The 19463-nt window shown below is 38.2% G+C and overlaps 1 protein-coding gene across 3 annotated transcripts in view; it reads left to right on the forward strand.

The window, feature by feature from the left end:
* The window catches only part of LOC309660798 (uncharacterized protein), a 336267-nt gene extending 317428 nt beyond the window's left edge, over positions 1 to 18839 (forward strand). For 2 of the 3 annotated variants that reach the window (XM_082461923.1, XM_082461924.1), the window contains 2 exons: positions 13234 to 13297; positions 15245 to 18839. In XM_082461923.1, the coding sequence (XP_082318049.1) occupies positions 13234 to 13297; positions 15245 to 15472 (292 nt within the window). In that variant the 3' untranslated portion in view covers positions 15473 to 18839. The other variant, XM_082461925.1, reaches the window with a different exon arrangement.
* The last annotated feature ends 624 nt before the right edge of the window (positions 18840 to 19463 follow it).

Genomic DNA, 19463 nt, shown 5'->3' on the forward strand with positions numbered 1-19463 from the left:
AAAGTCGACTGACCTCTCTAAGCCTTGTTTCCTCTTGTGAAATATCAGTGTTGAAGAAGATGCTCTCTACGCCCTCTTTCAAATCTCGTACTGTCTCCCTCCTGCAGGAGCCTTTCCCTGGAACCCGTCCCTTCTCTGGGCCCTTGGCTGCCTGCATCAGAGGATGCCTGGGACAGACCCAGGACTGTGTTACCACCAGCCCAGTATATATAGGGCGACTTCCTTCCTAAAATAAACAAGTCAGCTTGATGCGTCTGTATTCACTCCTGGGGAGAGCAAGTAAGCTAGGACCTTGATCCTATAAAATGCCATTGCAGGCCCTCTTCAATTGGGTGTTCCCCTTGAGGGAAAAGTGTGTTATTTAAGCAAGTTTGCTGCTACCACATATTTTTCCAGTGCCCAAGGAAAGGTGAAGAGCCTGGCTGGTTCCTGTCTTAGGGGAGAGGGTGGAGATCTGTCTGCCCTGTGGAAACGTGGGTCTGGATTTAGCTCCTGCAATAACTCTGGTATCTGTAAATGCAGACTCTTTGCCTTCAAGCTGTTACAGATTTCACTGCAGACTGTTATTTATATGAGGCAACAGAGACAGACTCAGAAGGACTGAAGCCTTTAATAAATTTATCATTTTATTGAGTGCCTCAGACTATAGTTGTTAGTTATATAACGATGTTCAGTAATGCAATTTTAGGTAATTGGTTTGTATGAGGGTCTATATTGTTTATCAATATAAAGTAAGTAATTTATGTTTATGGGTTTTGTTTGTTTGTTTATCAATATAAAGTAAGTAATTTACATTTATGGGGTTTTTTTGTTTGTATGAAGGAGCCTGGTGAGATGGAAAAAGCGTGGACTTTTGAGATAGACAGGCTTGGCTTCAAATTTTAGCTCCACCATTTTCTAAGTGTATGACCTATAAATAGTTGCAAAGCCACCCCAAGACTTGGTTTCCTATTCAAAAATGGTATAACCAGACCCAACTCAAACTTGCTATGCAGACAAACAATATCATGTAAGTCAAGTTCATAGCATAGTTTCTGAGGCAGAGTAGATTCTAAAAAAGAAGCATTAAATGAGTGAAGTTAGTTCCCTTCTGCTTTTGTTCATTCCTCAATCTCTTTAGTTCCTGAAAGTTGTGAAAAATAATATACGATAGCAGTAGCAGCTATGAATGATTGGTTAAAACAAAATCCTTTCCCTCAGGGAACTCCCACTTGACCAGGGCAAGGTAAACAGAAATGTTTCCCTTGAGCAGATAACAACTGTGTTATCTAAGTGTCTTTTGTTTTTTTATCAGTGTGTATGTACACCTTCCCTTATGTGGTTGCAGGATGAAGCACTTGTGCCAATGCAAATTTAATAGCCTGAGACTGAAAACAAATAGGAGGAAAATCTTTTAACCCAACTGTCTTGATCTAATATCAAAGGCAAAGTAGATACGACAGAACTGAGTCAATAATGTTTAACTACCAAGAGGTTCAAGACCTAAACTAAATGTGTGGGATTTTGTTTTTGATAGGTCATATTCACAAGGAGTATTATCTATTTTAAGAGACTTCTCAGGTTTAAAGTAATGGTTTGCTATTCTTTTTCTCCAAAAAATAAAGGAGTGAAGGATTTGAACTTTATGTCATTAACACTAGTGAGTTGTTGTTAAGGGAAAAGCAACAGACGTTCTTGGATCAGAAAGATGAATCACACGTTATTGAGTGAGGGAGTGGAGGAAGGGAATGGAGAAAATGATAAAAGTAACTAAAATCGCTAAAAGTAAAGTTACAAAAGAGTGAGAGAGACTTTTGTTTAGTGGAATAAGTATTAGGCTATATCTTTAAAAATAATAATGATAGTTACTAATTTAAAAAGGGGGGTCCTTAAAAATTCATTACCCAAATCTATTTCCTCTTCTATTCTGTTTTGATAACATCACCAATGCATTAATTAAACATATCACACCCACACAAAGTGGATGGCCCACCAGTCACAACACAGGTACAACGGTCCATATAATGAGGGTAAGCAGGTGGCACAGCTGGAAGGTCAGAATTTAGAAGGTCAGATTGTCATTTGGTTTGGGACCTCTTTAGCCACGCATCATCTGGTTGAGAAATTAACATGGTCCTGCTTATTCTGAGTAGACAGCCCTGAATGGTAAAAGCAAAAAGCAACCAACCAAACAAAAACAGACTTTGGCTTGAGACAGACCTGGTTTTAGATTCTCGCTCTGCCTCTTCGTAGCTTTGTGATCCTTGGTGAGTGACTACTTATCTCTGAGGCTCGGTTTCATCTTCTGCAAAATGGATCAATAATGTGTGTGTCCAAGTGTGACAAATTAAATGCAGTATCAAGCACGCGGAAAATAAAAGGTGCTCCTTGCATGGTGGTTTCTTATTTTCTCCTTAGGACTAGACACTGACATGTTCCGTAAATATTTCTGGTACTAAATTGAATATTTAACTCTTGGGATGATTATGAGGATATATTTGTTAACAAGTACAAAAGAATAACAACAACAATAACAACAGCTGCACAAAACACAAAGCCTGACACACAAAAAGGATCAATAGCTGTTGGCTTCCTTTTGCCCTCATTTGTAAAATAGCAGCGTTGGATTAAATGGCGTTCAAGGTCTCTCAGTTTTTAATATTCTGCAATTTAGTAGATTCTGATTCTTTTCATAAGAAAGTGTAGCTTCGTGTGCTCTTTTTTATAGAAAAACATCCAGTTTCAATAGGGCACTCTATCTGGCTGTGCATCAAAGTGGAAATACAAATCCTCCATAAAAACTGATTTTTTTGTTAAAAAAACCAACAACAATAAAAATCCTCCTTCCCTTATTTTTCTCATGAAAACAAGGAATAAGGAAAAGTTGAGAGAAAATGAATGCGTACTGAACTATAAAGACATTGAAAATGAGGGAGAAAGAAGATTGAGCAATAATTGCAATAATGGATGGAACCTAAGAAGAAAATGTAGCAAAATCCTGTTTGCAGGTAGAACGGAAGTGCCTAGATGTGGATGAATGACTGAATGTAAGAGGGCAGTGAATTTCAGCACGATAGAAGCGAGGAAAAATGGTTAAAGGAAGGCAGGAAAGCAAGAAAAATATGAGCTGAGTTTTCTGACAGAAAGAACAATTAAAAAAAACTCAATCTAAGTGAAAGGTGAAGGGCAGGTGGGCAATGGATAAATGCTTCTCTACTTGGCCTGCATGTGGTGAATGAGGTTCTATTTTTTTTTTTTTTTTTTTTTTACTGAAGTATAGTTGATATGCAATGTTGTGTTAGTTTCTGCTGTACAGCAAAGTGATTCAGTTATACATATACATTTACATGTATCTATTCTTTTTCAGATTCTTTTCCCTTATAGGTTATTACAAAATATTGAGTAGAGTTTCCTGTGCTATACAGTAAACCCTTGTTGGTTATCTATTTTATATATAGTAGTGTGTATATGTCAAACCCAATCTCCTAATTTATCCCTCCCCCCCTTTCCCCTTTGGTAACCATAAGTTTGTTTTCTATGTCTATGAATCTATTTCTCTTTTGTAAATAAATTCATTTGTATCTTTTTTTTATATTCCACATATAAGTGATATCACATGACATTTGTCTTTCTCTGTCTGACTTAATTCACTAAGTATAATAATCTCTAGTTCCATCCATGTTGCTGCAAATGGCATTATTTCATTCTTTTTTACGGCTGAGTAGTATTCCATTCCATATATGTACCACATCTTCTTTATCCATTCCTCTGTTGATGGACATTTAGGTTGTTTCCAGGTCTTGGCTATTGTAAATAGTGCTGCTATGAACATTGGAGTGTGTGTATCTTTTCGAATTAGAGTTTTCTCCAGATATTTGCCCAAGACTGGGATTGCTGGATCATATAGTGATTCTATTTTTAGCTTTTTAAAGAAATCTCCATACTGTTCTCCATAGTGGCTGCGCCAATTTACATTCCCACCAACAGTGTAGGAGGGTTCCTTTTCTCCACACCCTCTCCAGCATTTATTTGTAAACTTTTAGATGATGGCCTTTCTGACAGGTTTGAGATGATAAATCAATGTTCTATTTATTATTGACGTAGTTTTCCTATGAGTTAACCACTGACAACCTGTTGTTTTCATGAGAACATCATTGTAAGCCTGGTTCACCTCTGACTTGCCTCAGAACAGCTAATGAAGTCACAGAAGCAGTGACTATAAAGATAATGGTAGGAAAAGTATAATTAATAAAACTAAAATGAGGCAGTGAAGATTTTGGTGGGGTTCAAATTAAAGTATAATTTGGTAGAGGTAAATTAAAGCACTGTGATAACACAATCATAGCTTTTAGGCAGGAAAACACTGATTGTATTTGTTTGGAATTTTAGAAGACAAACTCTATTCAAGAACAGATAAGTAGCTTCCTCAAGATAACAATGCCACAATAAAGTTTTATACCACTTGAGAAAAAGTACCAACACCATGCTTACGGGTTCTCTAAAAACAAATTTAAATCCAAACCATATGTTAAATGATAAAATTAAAATCAATTTTCAACTCAAATAATTTTCTAATTTACTGGGCACTTTTCTTTATAAAATAAGGATTGATAGTAATATGCTACTCCTTTTAGTTTGATGAAAAAAAAATTCTTTAAAGTACCTGCATCTCCTGTGCATCTCCGGAATTACAGATTTGTCCCCAGTCCTTAGCGTGATAAGGCTTTCCTATTTCCTTCCAGAGTTGTCCCTCCAGAATTCACTTCCATTTGTTTTGAATCCAGTTATCAGATTCTTCTTAACATGTGTTGTCCTGGACAGAGCACATCATTCTTGGTGGGAGCCTAGAGCGCTAATACCCCTGTTGTACTTTTGGAAGATTAATTTGGCAGCTTTGGGTAGGATGGATAAGTGTCTGCAAATTTTTACAACACTGTGAAAATCTTTAATGTCAAATTTTCATTCCAAGAGTTTGGTTGCTTGTTTCAGGGCCTTTTATTTGGCCTCACTCCTCTTCAGCCTTTAGAAAACAATCTTCATTTAGTTTCAGGCTGTCTTGTTGCCTTGATGATTGCCGTGTTCCTTGGCTAGACTGAGATCTCGGAGGAAAGCATCACTCACTCTCCTGTCGGGCCCGGGTGACAGGTGGCTGTTTTAACACTGATTGTTGAGACTATTCAGTATTCTGGACAGTCCGTGGCATAAGCCTGAGAGAGACAGTGAGGGGGACGAGAAGAAGATAAATATAGGACGAATGACAGAGAAAGGAAGAGAGGATGAGAGAGAGGAGAATATCAATTAACAGGTCAATCACAACTATCATTCATCCATTTATCCAAATGTTTCTATTATTATGTGATTTTCTTACGTAAATGATGGCATTGCCTATAAAAATTCTCTTCATTCTTTAAAGAAAAACTTAAAAACAGATTTTTCTTAACTGTTTAAAGCTTGCATAAAGCTTTTTTAATGTATTTTAAACATTTAAAAAAAGCATGCAAATGAAAAGCATTCCTTTTGATATGGGACCGTTGTGTCCCCCTATTACAACAGCATTTGCTCAATTAATTCTTCTTCCGATTTTCTTTCGGATCTCAGCTCAAGCATCCTTAGAGAAACCTCCCAAGCATCTCGATTAAGATAGATTTCACAGAAACACAAATCTTCCTCTCAGGCTTCTTCACAGGTGTCACCAGACAATTTACAGATGATTTTCATTAATATTCATCTCCTTCACTACACCGTGAACTCCACGATGACAGGGACTCTTTTTTTTAAATCACAATTGTATCTCCAGCACCCAGCAAGAGCCTGGCATACAGTGGGTGCTCAATGACCATTGGATGAAATAAAGACATTTATGATTAGCTTGCCAGACCACTGAAGGACATCAGAGAAAATCGATTTGCTGAATTTCAGCGAAAACTTTCAAAAGACAGGTGAGATGGAAAAATATCATGATTTACTATAATAACGTATTTCTTCCACTTGTAGATTTTGAGTTATTTTTTTCAGCTATGCTTGCTAACAAACCTAGAATGAAAACAAACTGGATTTACAACCAGAATTGCTGAATCGTGAAATGCTAAACCAAATTTTCTAAAAGAATAAAACATTTTCAATCATATTTCTGTCATTGAAAACTGTCATGAATAGTCAATTTATACTGTTAAATAAGATAATTATTTTTAAAACATTGTTTTATAGTCATTCTTATTCCTTTATGTTTTCTCTCTTGTGTATATATATTTTAAAATAAATATAACATATTAAAACACTAGTACATGTGGGTAAGAGTCACATTCATAGAGCAACTTTATTTCCTGCCCACTCTTTCCTTGAATCTGCTCTGTGGGTCACGTCTTTGTCTACTCTGGATGGAATTCCAACCAGATTCTATAGTTTTCTGATAGCTCTTTATGTAATAGAAACTTCTCTGATCAGTTCTAATCTCAACAGATACTGACTTCAGTAATTAAAACATCCAGTTCGATGTCAATAAACACTCTTTCAACTTCTTTTGAACTTAGAGTTTCCCCATCCCCCTTTCAGGGTGGCTTCAGCTGGAAACCTGAGAAGGAGATGGTCCCCTGATGGCCCCTTTATTACACCCCATCTTGCCTTTCTCATCAACCAGCCCTCCTCCAACCCCAAGGAGGCTCCTCTGGATCTTTCAGGATTGGGTGGGAGAAGGGAGCCCAGAGCTGGATGAGGAAAGGAAGGTGGAAATTAGCAAAGATCTTACTTAACTGTGGCTGTTACATTCTGGCATTTATGCTCTCTGGGCTGGTGACTGTTCAAAGCTATTCTTTTCCTCTCTTGTGGAGCTTTTATGGGTTTCACAGAGACTTTTCTATACTACCTGTGATGTGAACATCAGGTCTTGGTCTGATTGCTTATAGTTTCTCCCTCAGGCCCTGGGCATCAGGCTGTCCACCGTTTGTACTGAGGTCCCATAGCCCCAGACTGGCACACTGCGTGGATTCAGAATTTGGCCCTGGGTAAACATGCTCCCTTAAATTACCATTGCTGCCGCTGCTTTCCAGTGATGCCCTGACCACTCTGTTAATTAGGAACCAACTAACCAGCCCCCAATCACTTGCCTTTAAAATTCCCAGATGTGGGTCGCTAAGTCTGGCATTAGTATGTGACTCCACCAACTCCTGGGGACAAGATCAAACTTGCCTTTTGATTTGCTTTAAAAAAAATTTACTGAAGTATAATTGATTTACAATATTATGTTAGTTTCAGTGTACAGCATAGTTATTTGATATTTTTATAGATTATACTCCATTTAAAATTATTATAAAATATTGGCTATATTTCCTGTGCTGTACACTACATCTTTGTAGCTTAATTATTTTATACCTAATAGTTGGTAGCTCTTAATCCCTTTCCCTTATTTTGCCCCTCCCTCTCCCCCTCTCCCCAGTGGTAACCACTAGTTTGCTCTCTGTGTCTGTGAGTCTATTTCTGTTTTGTTATATTCATTTGTTTTATTTTTTAAATTCCATATTTAAGTGAAAACATACAGTATTTGTCTTTCTCTGTGTGACTTATTTCACTCAGCATGATGCCCTCCAGGTCCATCCACATTGCTGTAAATGGCAGAATTTCATTCTTTTTTATTTTCTTACACCATGTACAAAAATAAACTCAAAACGGCTTAAAGACCTAAATATGAAACCTGAAATTGTAAAACTCTTAGAAGAAAACACTCTTTGACATAAGCCTTAGCAATATTTTTTTGGATCTATCTCCTTAGGCAAAGGAAACAGAAGCAAAAATAAACAAATGGGACCTAATCAAACTTAAAAGCTTTTACACAGTGAAGGAAACCATCAACAAATGAAAAGGCAACCTGTTGAATGGAGAAGATATTTTCAAATGATATGACTGATAAGGGGTTAACATCTACAATATATAAAGAGCTCATACAATTTAATATCAAAAAAACCCACCAAACAACCCAACTAAAACATAGGCAGAGGATCTGAATAGACATTTTTCCCAAGAAGACATATAGATGGCCAATAGACACATGAAAAGATGCTCAACATCACTAATCATCAGGGAAATGCAAGTCAAAACCACAATAGGACATCATTGTCTTTTGATTCTCTTGAAGTCTCTTTTAGTCAGCATGTGGTAGGGGTAAAGGTTGGGAGAATGGTTTTTGATCACTTCCTTTAAAATTCTGCCTCTTTGGTCTAAACTTCACCGTGGAATATGGAAGTAATTGACCAGACTGTTTTATGTTTGGTCTTTGGTTCTTCAGTTTGAAACTGAGACAGCATCTCATTTTAACCTCCTGTGACAAATACAATAAATAAATAAGCAAATACATTAAAAAGTATATAAAACATGTTCAAATATTTTTATTGATATGAATATATAATTAAAGTGCTTTGCAGACCACTACTTTACCACATGGTTTCCCAGACTCATTTTTTATAGAACACTGTTGCAGGAGGTGTATAAGTTTGTGTTACAAAACAAACAGACAGACAAAGAGAAAACAATGAAAAAGTCCCTAAAACCTATGGATAGAATTTAAGAATATAAATATTCTTTCTTATACACTGTATCCTATTATTATCTCCTGGAAATCCACATTATCTATTAATAGCATAATAAAAGTTTGAGAACATCTATAATTCTTTTAATTTTGTTTATGACATGTTTTCAGAAAAAAGCCTTTGAGTTTTATGCGATTAAATCTATTAGTTCCTGTTTTCTGTCTCTCTTTTTATGTGCCCAGCTTTTCTTTTCTAGTGTGTTTTATTGTCTCCCTCTCTCTCTATTTTTTTGCCCTCTCCTTAGTCCCTTAATTTCCTCTTACACTCTGTCTGTCTGTTCTGGTTTTCTCCACTCTGATCATTACCCACTGTTTCTATCAAAATTGATTGCTCTCTGGAGAGTCATTCTGCTGAATGGGGTTTTACTTACATCTCATTATTAACACACTTATTAAAATACTTAATATGTGCGAGGCACTCCTGAGTGCTTCAAATGCAGTATTTCATTTCATCTTAATGTCATTTGGGTCACTTGCCCAGGGTCACACAACAAGTGAGTAGCAGAGATTGGATTTGTGTTGCTAGAACTTGAACTATTAGAATCATTCTTCTGGGAGATAATTTGGGTGAGAGCATTTCCAAAGCCACTTAAAAGACAACGCCCAGGCTAACTCGCAGTTTGGTGGTTCTAGCAGCACAGATGCTAAGGGCGCTCTTAACCCTGGAGTTTGAGTTTCCACTCAAAATCTGAAAATCTCTTTTCTAGATGGTTCAGCCACAAAGCATCCATGTCTTTCTATTCATCTTTGATATAATGTAGCAGAATCAACTTTTATTCAGCTGGAAAGCTCTGTACCTCCCTCCAAGTGAAATGTCTTGCTTTTGAGACTTCTCTTATTTATAGGCTACTTCAGGAATTATTGGCACTAATATTGGGGTTGACTAAACATCCTCTTGAGCCTGATGCCCCAGAGCCCTATAGTAGGGTTAACCACTTTCTATCCATGGATTCACTATCTCCTTGTTCCTAAGATCTTAAGGAACTTGTATTATCCTCTATTTGATTCAAATTCGACTCGAATCCCCTATTTGTTCAAGTCTTATAGACCAGAAAGGTGTTGTAAATATATGACTCTCATCACTGTGCTATTTTTCTACCCCAAACAGTGGATTTTGAGCAAAAGGGGTAACACAGCTCAGTATGGAGGCTGTATGCATGACATGTGGACTTCTTAAGTATTTATGTTTCAAAAATCAGGGTAATTCTGGCTTTTCTACTTACTTCATTTTTAAGCTCTTAACATCATTCACATGATTAACCATCAGAATGATGATCCTCCCTTCGAACAGATAAATACACTCCTTATCAATTTTATTTTGTGTGTATTTTTTTGGGGGGTGGGAGGAAATAACAATATTCAGGTTTGATCTCGTGCTATATATATCATTGTGAGAAGAAAACAAAGAACTGAACCAAACAATCATTTCTCTCTGTGATTGCAACATCTGAGAATAGACGGCTTTTAAAAGAGAAACATCTGGGACTTCCCTGGTGGTCCAGTGGTTAAGACTTCGCCTTCCAATGCAGGGGGCGTGGTTAAAATCCCACATGCCTCGCGGCCAAAAAACCAAAACATAAAACAAAAGCAATATTGTAAAAAAATAAATTTTTTTAAATTAAAAAAAATAAAATAGAAGAGAAACATCCATAATAATTGAACTATCATTTTCTTTTTTACAATGGGATAGTAACTCTAAAAGAACCAGGGAAGATCATCTGGAATCACTTGGGACTATAAAATAATAACGTAGTTTGTGGCAATTGGACTAGGGAATTTTCTCATTACTTTAGAGCCTGATCCAGTAATTTCCTTGTCCATCAACAAGGCCATTTGTACACAGTCACAAAGAAAAATAGTGTGTTTAGAAGGCTTCAGAGTGAGAAATCCACTACTTCTTTTTATGAATACTTTTTGTATCAAAGAAATCAGTATCAGGAAGTGTTTCTTTACACTTAATCTGAATTATAAGAAGCAATATACACAACTCTCAGAAGTGTGGTACAAACTCTTGACACATCTTTAACATATTTCATCTTTATTTCTTGGTAGATTCTCTAAAGCTTTGAAAAGGCATGAGATTTAACTCCTATGTACAGTTATTCTAAAGTTATAAAATAAAAACTCTTTCATCTAGGGAGCCCATGATATGTATAGAAATCTCAGATGAGGAGATATAAATTTATTCTTTTTGTTGAATGTACTATTCTTGTTAAAGTTTGAAATTCCCTGAGAAGTCATAATTCCCTCTGCAAAAACAAAATTAAACTCAATTCACTTGCTATTAAACACGGTTGCATTACCTTGAGTCAGAGGAACTTAATCCTTTCCTTTTATTGTTTTGCTCTACTTACTTTTACTAATAAAATTCCTTAGACATAAATACATTGTTCTTATTTGGGAGGTGGTGGAAATTATAAGTACTAAGTTTAATATTTGCAAAAGATTTTAATTTTACAAGAAACATTGACCTTGCTCAAATGCCATATTAAAAATCTTTGCCTACCTAAATAAGGTTGAGTTCATCTTTTGGAAAACATTATTTTTTAAACAATAAGTTATAGAGATTTTCCTTTTCTTAGGTTGACTCTTTAGAGTACATTGGTTAGAGTGGTGTGAGTTTAAGGTAGTTGGAATGGGATGGAAGTGTTGAGATGTATCTATGTTTCCATATACATTACCCCATAAATCTGTAAGAAATGCTTGGGGTATGTTTGTGAATAATGCATTGTGCTTCCAGTGTGATACATTTGTTCCTGTGCATATGCATTTTACAGAGCTCAGATTGAGTCTACTGGATTGCATTTGAAAATGTGTTACCTTTGTACAATAGATTACTGGGTGTACCCATGTGATCGATTCAGGCTTAGTAATATTTTCCAGTCTTCCTTTTGGGGGCCAAAATGCTCATATTTTACTGTACTGGTTGCCATTCATCAAACCATATGAAAGTTGTTGGATCAAACACCAGATTTTCAGTGTCTGGAGATTTTATAATACCTATACAACTCTGAATATTTCAAATTTATAGATTTATTATACTATGGGAAACAGATTTTTATAAACTATTGTAGGCAGCATTGTATATTAAAGAAGTCCTGTGCATGCGATTCTATTCAGTCCTCCAAATCTCAAGAAGGTGGTACATCTTTATACCTTCTTACACCCATGAGGTGGCCTGTGTTTACACTGATGAAAATTGTTAGGAGTGTGATTGTGGCACATCTCTTTAGAAAACTGAAGAATATTTGTGCGGAGTTTCCTTCAAATTCTTATTCTACAAGGTTTGCCTGCAGAATTACATTTATACTAAACTGGGTTTTGGAATGGGATGGGGATGAAATCTTCAAGTTAAAATCACAACTGACCTTTTTACAACTTTTCTAAACCTTATTAACTTTTGTGATTTAAAAAAAAGAACTGCAGACCTTTTTCATGTTTGCTCAAATTTCATTTGAGAAATAAATACCAAATGTGTGCAACCCATTGTATATATTAAACATAAGTTAGATTGGCTCGAAATTTTAATGATGGGTTATTCAACTTTCTGTAAAACACAAGTCAATAATCACTCTCTGTATGCTAATTTTTAATTAAAAAACCAGAAACAGCAGTGGTCGTCTTTTAACTTCATCATTAATAAAGTGACAGCTGCATAAAGTGATGCCTAGAGCCACATATGCTGTCTCCGTAGAAAATCAACTTTTTCACTTTGTAACAAACTAGTAAGTAGGGTTTCTCCATAGATGAATGTGGGGAGCCAAATGGTTCTATCTTCTGTAATGTACAGATTTAAATTTAGGGAGTGTACTAAATATATAACCTGTAATGCTTAAGAAACTTTGGGTGAATTGTAATCAAATTATATGAGAAAAGTAGAATTAGGAGGGCAGCGGATAGGGTTTGATTGGTTTTGTTTGTTTGATATTTGTTCAGCTGGAGTTTAGGTCTGAATTACTTTGAATCAGAGCTTGGGCTGTAGACTGAAATGTGCCTTGGGTTTCTTAATAGCTGCATAACCTTTGGGCAAGCTACATAACCTTTACAAAGTTTTAGTTTCCTCATCTTGTGATATGGAAATAATATATAACAGTACCTATTTCAAAGGATCGTGAGTTGTTTGGGGCAATGTTTCTATTTTCTTTCTTTTACTATTGACTCTTCTTTGGAGATCTCATCAATTTTCAGGGATTTTAATCCCGCCTTTAAGATAATGATGATGTCTCCACAACATACCTCTCTTTTGTGCTTTAGACTTGCATCGCTAATTTTTTAATTTATTTATTTTCACTTGGGTTTCTCACAGATACCTAAAATTTACCATACCTCAAATTTCTCTTTGTTTTTCACCCTGATTCTTCCTGAAACTGAGTCCCCCTAAAACTGAGTTCCCCTGCTGAGTTTATGATTTTTTTAAACTTATTATTTTATATTGGAGTATAGTTGATTAACAATGTTGTGTTCGTTTCAGGTGTACAGCAAAGTGATTCAGTTATACATATGCATGTATCTATTCATTTTCAAATTCTTTTCCCATTTAGGTTGTTACAGAATACTGAGTAGAGTTCCCTGTGCTATACAGTAGGTCCTTGTTGGTTATCCATTTTAAATATAACATATGTGCATGTTTATTTGAAACTTTATTCCCTTTCTTGTCCTGCCCCTGTTCCCCGCAGGATTGAGGACTGTCAAAGAAAAAGCGGGATTGAAACCAAGCAAGACCTTGTGAGGCCCTCCCAGGTACAAAAACCCCTCCATTTCCCCCATTTCTTGTTTGTAGAAAAAGCCTTTAGTCTCCTAGCCTTTCCCTGAGTTCCAAACTCAGTTATTAATTAGGGAAGTGAGAGAATGCAGAAACAAGGCAAGAAATGTAATGAAAATAGTTCAGAGGTAAAACAGAGTCCTAGTTCCTCCTCAAGAGATACACATAGCAATCTGACACACATCTCTGAGTTGTTCTGCAGAAACTAAGACCCACCCCGCCCACGTGGAGGATGGTGACTACATGCTGACCACAAGCATGCAGACTCCAGACTGGTTGGAACCAGAAGGTTGATGATGAAGATTCCTGAAACATCACCCTGTGACCTCACCACCAAGCAACCAAAGGAAAATCATGCACCCTGCAGTCCTCACTCCAAATGTTGCCTTAAAAACTCCTTTGCTGAAAGCCATAGGGGAGTTGGGGTCTTTTGAGCATGAGCTGCCTGTTCTCCTTGCTTGGTGCATGTAATAAATGCTGCACATTCCTTCACCACAACCTGCTGTCAGAGGATTAGTTTTGCTGTGCATTGGGCAAGTGGACACAAGTTCAGTTCGGTAACATTCCCTCCCCTCACACCCTGACACTGAACCATTAACAGTCCTGATTCTATTTCCAAAATATAACTCTACTCTCTCCTTCCACCTCCAACACCAGCTCATTTGTCAAACCACAGTCATCTTCTGCCTAGATTGCCCCCAGCATCTATAGTCTAGCCTGCAAAGGGGGGACACAGTGGGCCCCTGCCTCAAGAACTGTGTCCCAATCGGGAGGATTTAGTGAGGAGTTTTATAACAATGGTTCAAGGGTGGGATTGCTGATAAAATTAGGGGTGTGTAGGGCCTGAATTCCTTTAATCTGGTCTCAGGTGGTCTCTTGATGAGCTTCTCTGGTTCCTTTAATCTGGCCACAGGTGGTCTTCTCTGGAATGAAGAATGCTAGCACCATCCATTTATTGGGGGTTTTAGTTCTGTAATGAGCTCAAGATATCGGTCTGTGTATCCCTTGAGGTGGAACCAGGACCCTGCCCCAAGGCTGCACTGTTGTTCCGTAGCTGCAACTCCCTTGTCTCTGTGGCCTTTCCCTTCCCTGATTAGCAATCTGCCCTTTGTTTGAATCTGCCCTTTGGAACTCAGGGAAGGTCATGGAAGCTGGAGTCTGTTCCCTACAAATAAGAGACAGGGGACATGGAAAGGCTTCTGTGCCCAGGAACTCCACAGGGTCCTGATCAGTTTCACATTCAGTAAAAGTTAGCTAAAAGAACTTGAGTTCCTCTCTCAAATCTTGGTTGTAGGATAAGAGAGTGTAAAGAGTCCTGTTAAAACAACAGCAATTGACCCTGATGCTTTTTTGTTTGTTTGTTTACTCTTTACAGTCTATTATAAAATAGTTGTGTAGGGATAGGAGGGTTGATGGTCTTCAAATACATGAATTGACCACAGTCTTTTGATTTAATAGGTCAATTTTTAACTAATTATAAACATAATCATTCATCCAGTTCAGTTGTAATCATTAAAATGCTTTGTAATCATTAAAAACTCTGAAAGAACTTTGAGGAAATAAAAGAAAAATGGTAGAAATAGTGTTTTAGACCCACTTTTAAAAAAAAAAAACTCTGAATTGATGACCTTTTGTAATCTCTAAGAATGATGAGTAAATAATCTCTGTGGAGAGGTTGTGGCTTCTGTTTCCTAGGGTGGGAGATAGACTGCTGCCTTCTGGGCTTGGGCAGGTAGCTGCCTTCTGCAGAGGGGCATAGATAGTCTTTATTTGTCTGCTTTCCTCATCCAGCTCTCTGTCTACACCTTCTGTGTCCTCTACAATTTGAGCACAGGGGAACAGAAGGAAACATTCTGTACAGAAAGTTGGACTGGCTTTATATTCTCTGGGCATAGTGGGTTTAAAGTGGACTTTTTCTCTCATAGGTGATTTCATGGGTTCGTGGACATGCTCCCCCCCCCCCCACCAGAGGCCCTCCAACTGCCTCTCTCCACCTGGCTGTTCCCCACCAGCTCTTGTCTTCTTCAACTTCTGGATTTTTGGTGGTCACTGCAAAGAGTACCTCTTTGTTGGAATCTCCTTGCCTTCTGGTAGAAAGTTTTGAGGGGAGAACACCCTTTAAATTGAACCAGGGCTGGCATTTAGCTGACTAACAGCTAACAAAGCAGTCTCCCACGCATTATCACACTTAATCTCAAATCAACCACGTGTGGTAAGCAGGGCAGGTATTATTACCTCTAGGTTATAGATAAACATGCAAAACTTAAAAAGATTAAATTAAATGATTTGATTAGAATTACATAAGACTAAGAATAATGCCTTAGATTTTGGATTCTTAGCCCACTCTTTTTAATTCTTTTCCTCCAGCTACTCTATATTATTTCTCTCTCAGTCTTCGAAAATGAGGATTTCAGTAGAAAAAATTTATGCAACAGAGTTGTAGGTTGTTGAATTAGATTCCTGGAATGAATCTTGCTCCTAATTGTTTCCTTTACCAACTGGGCTTTGCAAAATTTCAGGAGAAAGAGATAGCACGAAGGTAACTTACATGGAGATTCAGAAGCAGATTTATAAAATGATAAAAGAGTACACTAAGATACACCTAACCTTGCATTCAAGGATGTGCTCAAGAGTTGAAAATCAAGCAAAAGGAATGAAAATCTACCTATTACAACAGAAGAGTATCTGATATTAAAGCATGAAGTAAAAGCATTTTCATATTATTTGCATGAGACATCTTACTGAGGTTTCTTTGTTGATTAGGGAGTGTTCTTGAGGTCTCATGCATGCTAAAACCCTGCTGACACAAATAAAGAATATGTAATTGTCCCCAAATATTCTGAATGAGGACATAAACAAATGAAGTTATATTTCAAAGGGGAAAGTTATCCCAGGGGACTGATCTCCTCTTGACCTTGCATTTCTTACCTATAAAATGAAAGGCTTGACTAGATGTTTTATAAAGTAATTTCAGTCCCTAATAGTCTTTGATATGGATTCAAGAATTGGGAGGGAGATGCCTTTAAGTAATTGTGAAGTTCTTAATATCAAACACGTAAAGTGGACCGACCTATTTCTCAACCTCATATCATTCTGTTTTTAAAATAGACTCTAACAAACAGATACGGTAAATGTAGGCGAAGTTCTGTTACAGATTTGGACAGTTCCACAAACCAGGTCAGGCCACCTTCAGACTACTAGATCACCAAACATCAGCCCTCAAAGTTTCAGTTCAAATCCACTAAGTACCAGAAATGGGCTGACAGTAAGAGACCCAGTATGGGTCAAAGCTGAGGCAGCTATTGCCAAGAAAAGGCACTACAGTGGACTTCCAAATATACACTGTTCTCTTCAGGAAGTATGGAAATTTGTTTTCCAGGAATGGGTTCCTGAACTCTCACATGGGCAGACATGCTTGATTGGAGAATGGCTGTAGGCACACATGGCAGATTGTGGAGTCTATTTGCTCAGGATTCATATAAGAAAGGACAATGGCATGATGGTTCATCCATTAGGAGCCTGGGCCCTGAAATCACAGGGATCTGAGTTTGAATCCTGGCTCTGGCATTTGCTTTTCTTTGCGGTCTTGGGAAAGTACTATTTTGTCTATGTCTCAGTCTACAAAATTATAGGAATTGCTATTTCTATAAATGAGATGATGCATGTAAATACTTATACCCTAAATGTTACCTTTTCTCATATAGGTTGTTCCTTATTTAGTAAAATTATTTCTATTTCAATACAAATTATTCACACTCCCTGGTCATAGCTAAACTGAGAGGAAAGACCATATTCATGATTTCCTAAGAAATGTTTATTTTAAGCTTTGATTATTTTAACCTGATCTAACAATGGATGATAATGCATTATTTATGATAATAAAGAACTACTTTAATTAGATAATAATCCCCCCTCCCATTTTTGTTTTGTTTTGTTTGTGTAATTTGCTTACTTCGGTCCCATTCCTGTGACTTTACATGGAGTATTTTTCCCACCTGAGCCCAGGCTTTCTGGGGGTTGCTCTTTGTTGCCACATGATTATCTTTGACTGTAAAGCTCCCAGATTGCAAAGCAGCAAAAGCAGTGTGGTGATTGCCCATAATTGTAAATCCACCCACTCTTCTTCCATTTTTGTTCACTGCAAGTAATCACTTCTTGTACTCAGCTGGAGAGCATCATGTACATTAATTGGCACCGAGGTTGCTACTGGGTACCACTTTTATTTTGGAAAAGTATTTAAGGCAAAAACACGTAAATTCTAATGCAAGCACTTCAGTTATTTGAATTCTTTATATGCAGTTCTTTGGAGAAAGCATGCACAGGCCATGGTCTTGATTATCTCGATACAATTAGAAGCTTATGGCAGAGGAAATATCAACAATGTGAGAACTGGCATCTTACATCAGGCACAGTGTGAAGCATCTTGTGAAGAAATGAAGAGAGATGGGAACAGGTATAAACACTTTCTAAGCAAGTCTTAAATTTCAAGCAATATGCAGTGAAAAACAAAGGAAAGTGTGATGGCTCTGTGCATTTTTGGAAATGTTAATTTTATGACCAAGAATTTGACTGGGTAGTTTAGAAAATCTTGATGTGGATGTTTGTAGTTGCAGGCTCGAAATCGGGTAACTAATTTTGGGAGTGACCTATAAGTGTGAAAGGATATGTACCAGAAAGGCTAGAGACTGTTGCTGGTTGCATCGTATGCTAGCATTTAAGGTCCCTCTGGGTATCAGGGTTTCCCTGGTATAAATCATGGAACTCAAGGTCTGGAAATTGCTCAGAAAGTCCAACTGAGTTCTTAAGATTCCCTTTCAAATACAATGTACATGATCCTATTAAAGAATTAGAAGAATTAACACAGGAAAGAACCACTTTCAATGTTGTTTAACCCAGCATTCCCCAAGTTTGGCCATGGAAACTTACTTTTTTGAGTAATAATACCTGTTAAAGTCAAAAACACAAATAAAAGGAACACGAGCTTAAGCACGGGCTGCAGAAGGGAAACTCTTCAGCTGCAAATAGTCACCTGGTCATTAATGCTCAACACCAGCCAAACGTACAGATTTAACGATTAGGAGTATGTCATTATGTTCTTCTGTAACATGTAATAATTAGTCTAAAAACACAAAGCTCTGAAAAATATATGCCTATAGGAGACCTTCAAGATGGCAGAGGAGTAAGACGCGGAGATCACCTTCCTCCCCACAAATACATCAGAAATACATCTACACGTGGAACTGCTCCTACAGAACACCCACTGAACGCTGGCAGAAGACCTCAGACCTCCCAAAATGCAAGAAACTCCCCACATACCAGGGTAGGGCAAAAGAAAAAAGAAATAACAGAGAAAAAAGAATAGGGACGGGACCTGCACCAGTGGGAGGGAGCCGTGAAGGAGGAAAGGTGTCCACACATTAGGAGCCCCTTCGCGGGCGGAGACTGCGGGTGGCGGAGGGGGGAGCTTCGGGGCCACGGAGGAGAGCGCAGCCCCAGGGATGCGGAGGGCAAAGCGGAGAGATTCCCGCACGGAGGCTCTGCGCCGAGCAGCACTCACCAGCCCGAGAGGCTTGTCTGCTCACCCGCCGGGGCGGGCGGGGCTGGGAGCTGAGGCTCGGCTGCGGTCGGATCGCAGGGAGAGGACTGGGGTTGGCGGCGTGAACACAGCCTGAAGGGGTTAGTGCGCCACGGCGAGCCGGGAGGGAGTCCGGGAAAAGTCTGCAGCTGCCGAAGAGGCAAGAGACTTTTTCTTACCTCTTTGTTTCCTGGTGCGCGAGGAGAGGGGATTCAGAGCGCCGCCTAAAGGAGCTCCAGAGACGGGCGTGAGCCGCGGCCATCAGCGCGGACCCCAGAGACGGGCATGAGACGCTAAGGCTGCTGCTGCCGCCACCAAGAAGCCTGTGTGCGAGCCCAGGTCACTCTCCACACCGCCCCTCCTGGGAGCCTGTGCAGCCGCCATGGCCAGGCTCCCGTGATCTGGGGACAACTTCACCAGTAACAACTTCAACAGACTCATCAAGCAAAAAAGGGAGAAGACTCAAATCAACTGAATAAAGATAAAAAGGAGAAGTAACAACTGACACGGCAGAAACAAAGGATCATGAGGGATTACTACAAGCAACTATATGCCAATAAAATTGACTA

Source organism: Balaenoptera physalus (genome assembly GCF_965194825.1).
Source record: "Balaenoptera physalus genome assembly, chromosome: 5".
In the NCBI taxonomy this organism is placed as follows: Eukaryota; Metazoa; Chordata; class Mammalia; order Artiodactyla; family Balaenopteridae; genus Balaenoptera; species Balaenoptera physalus.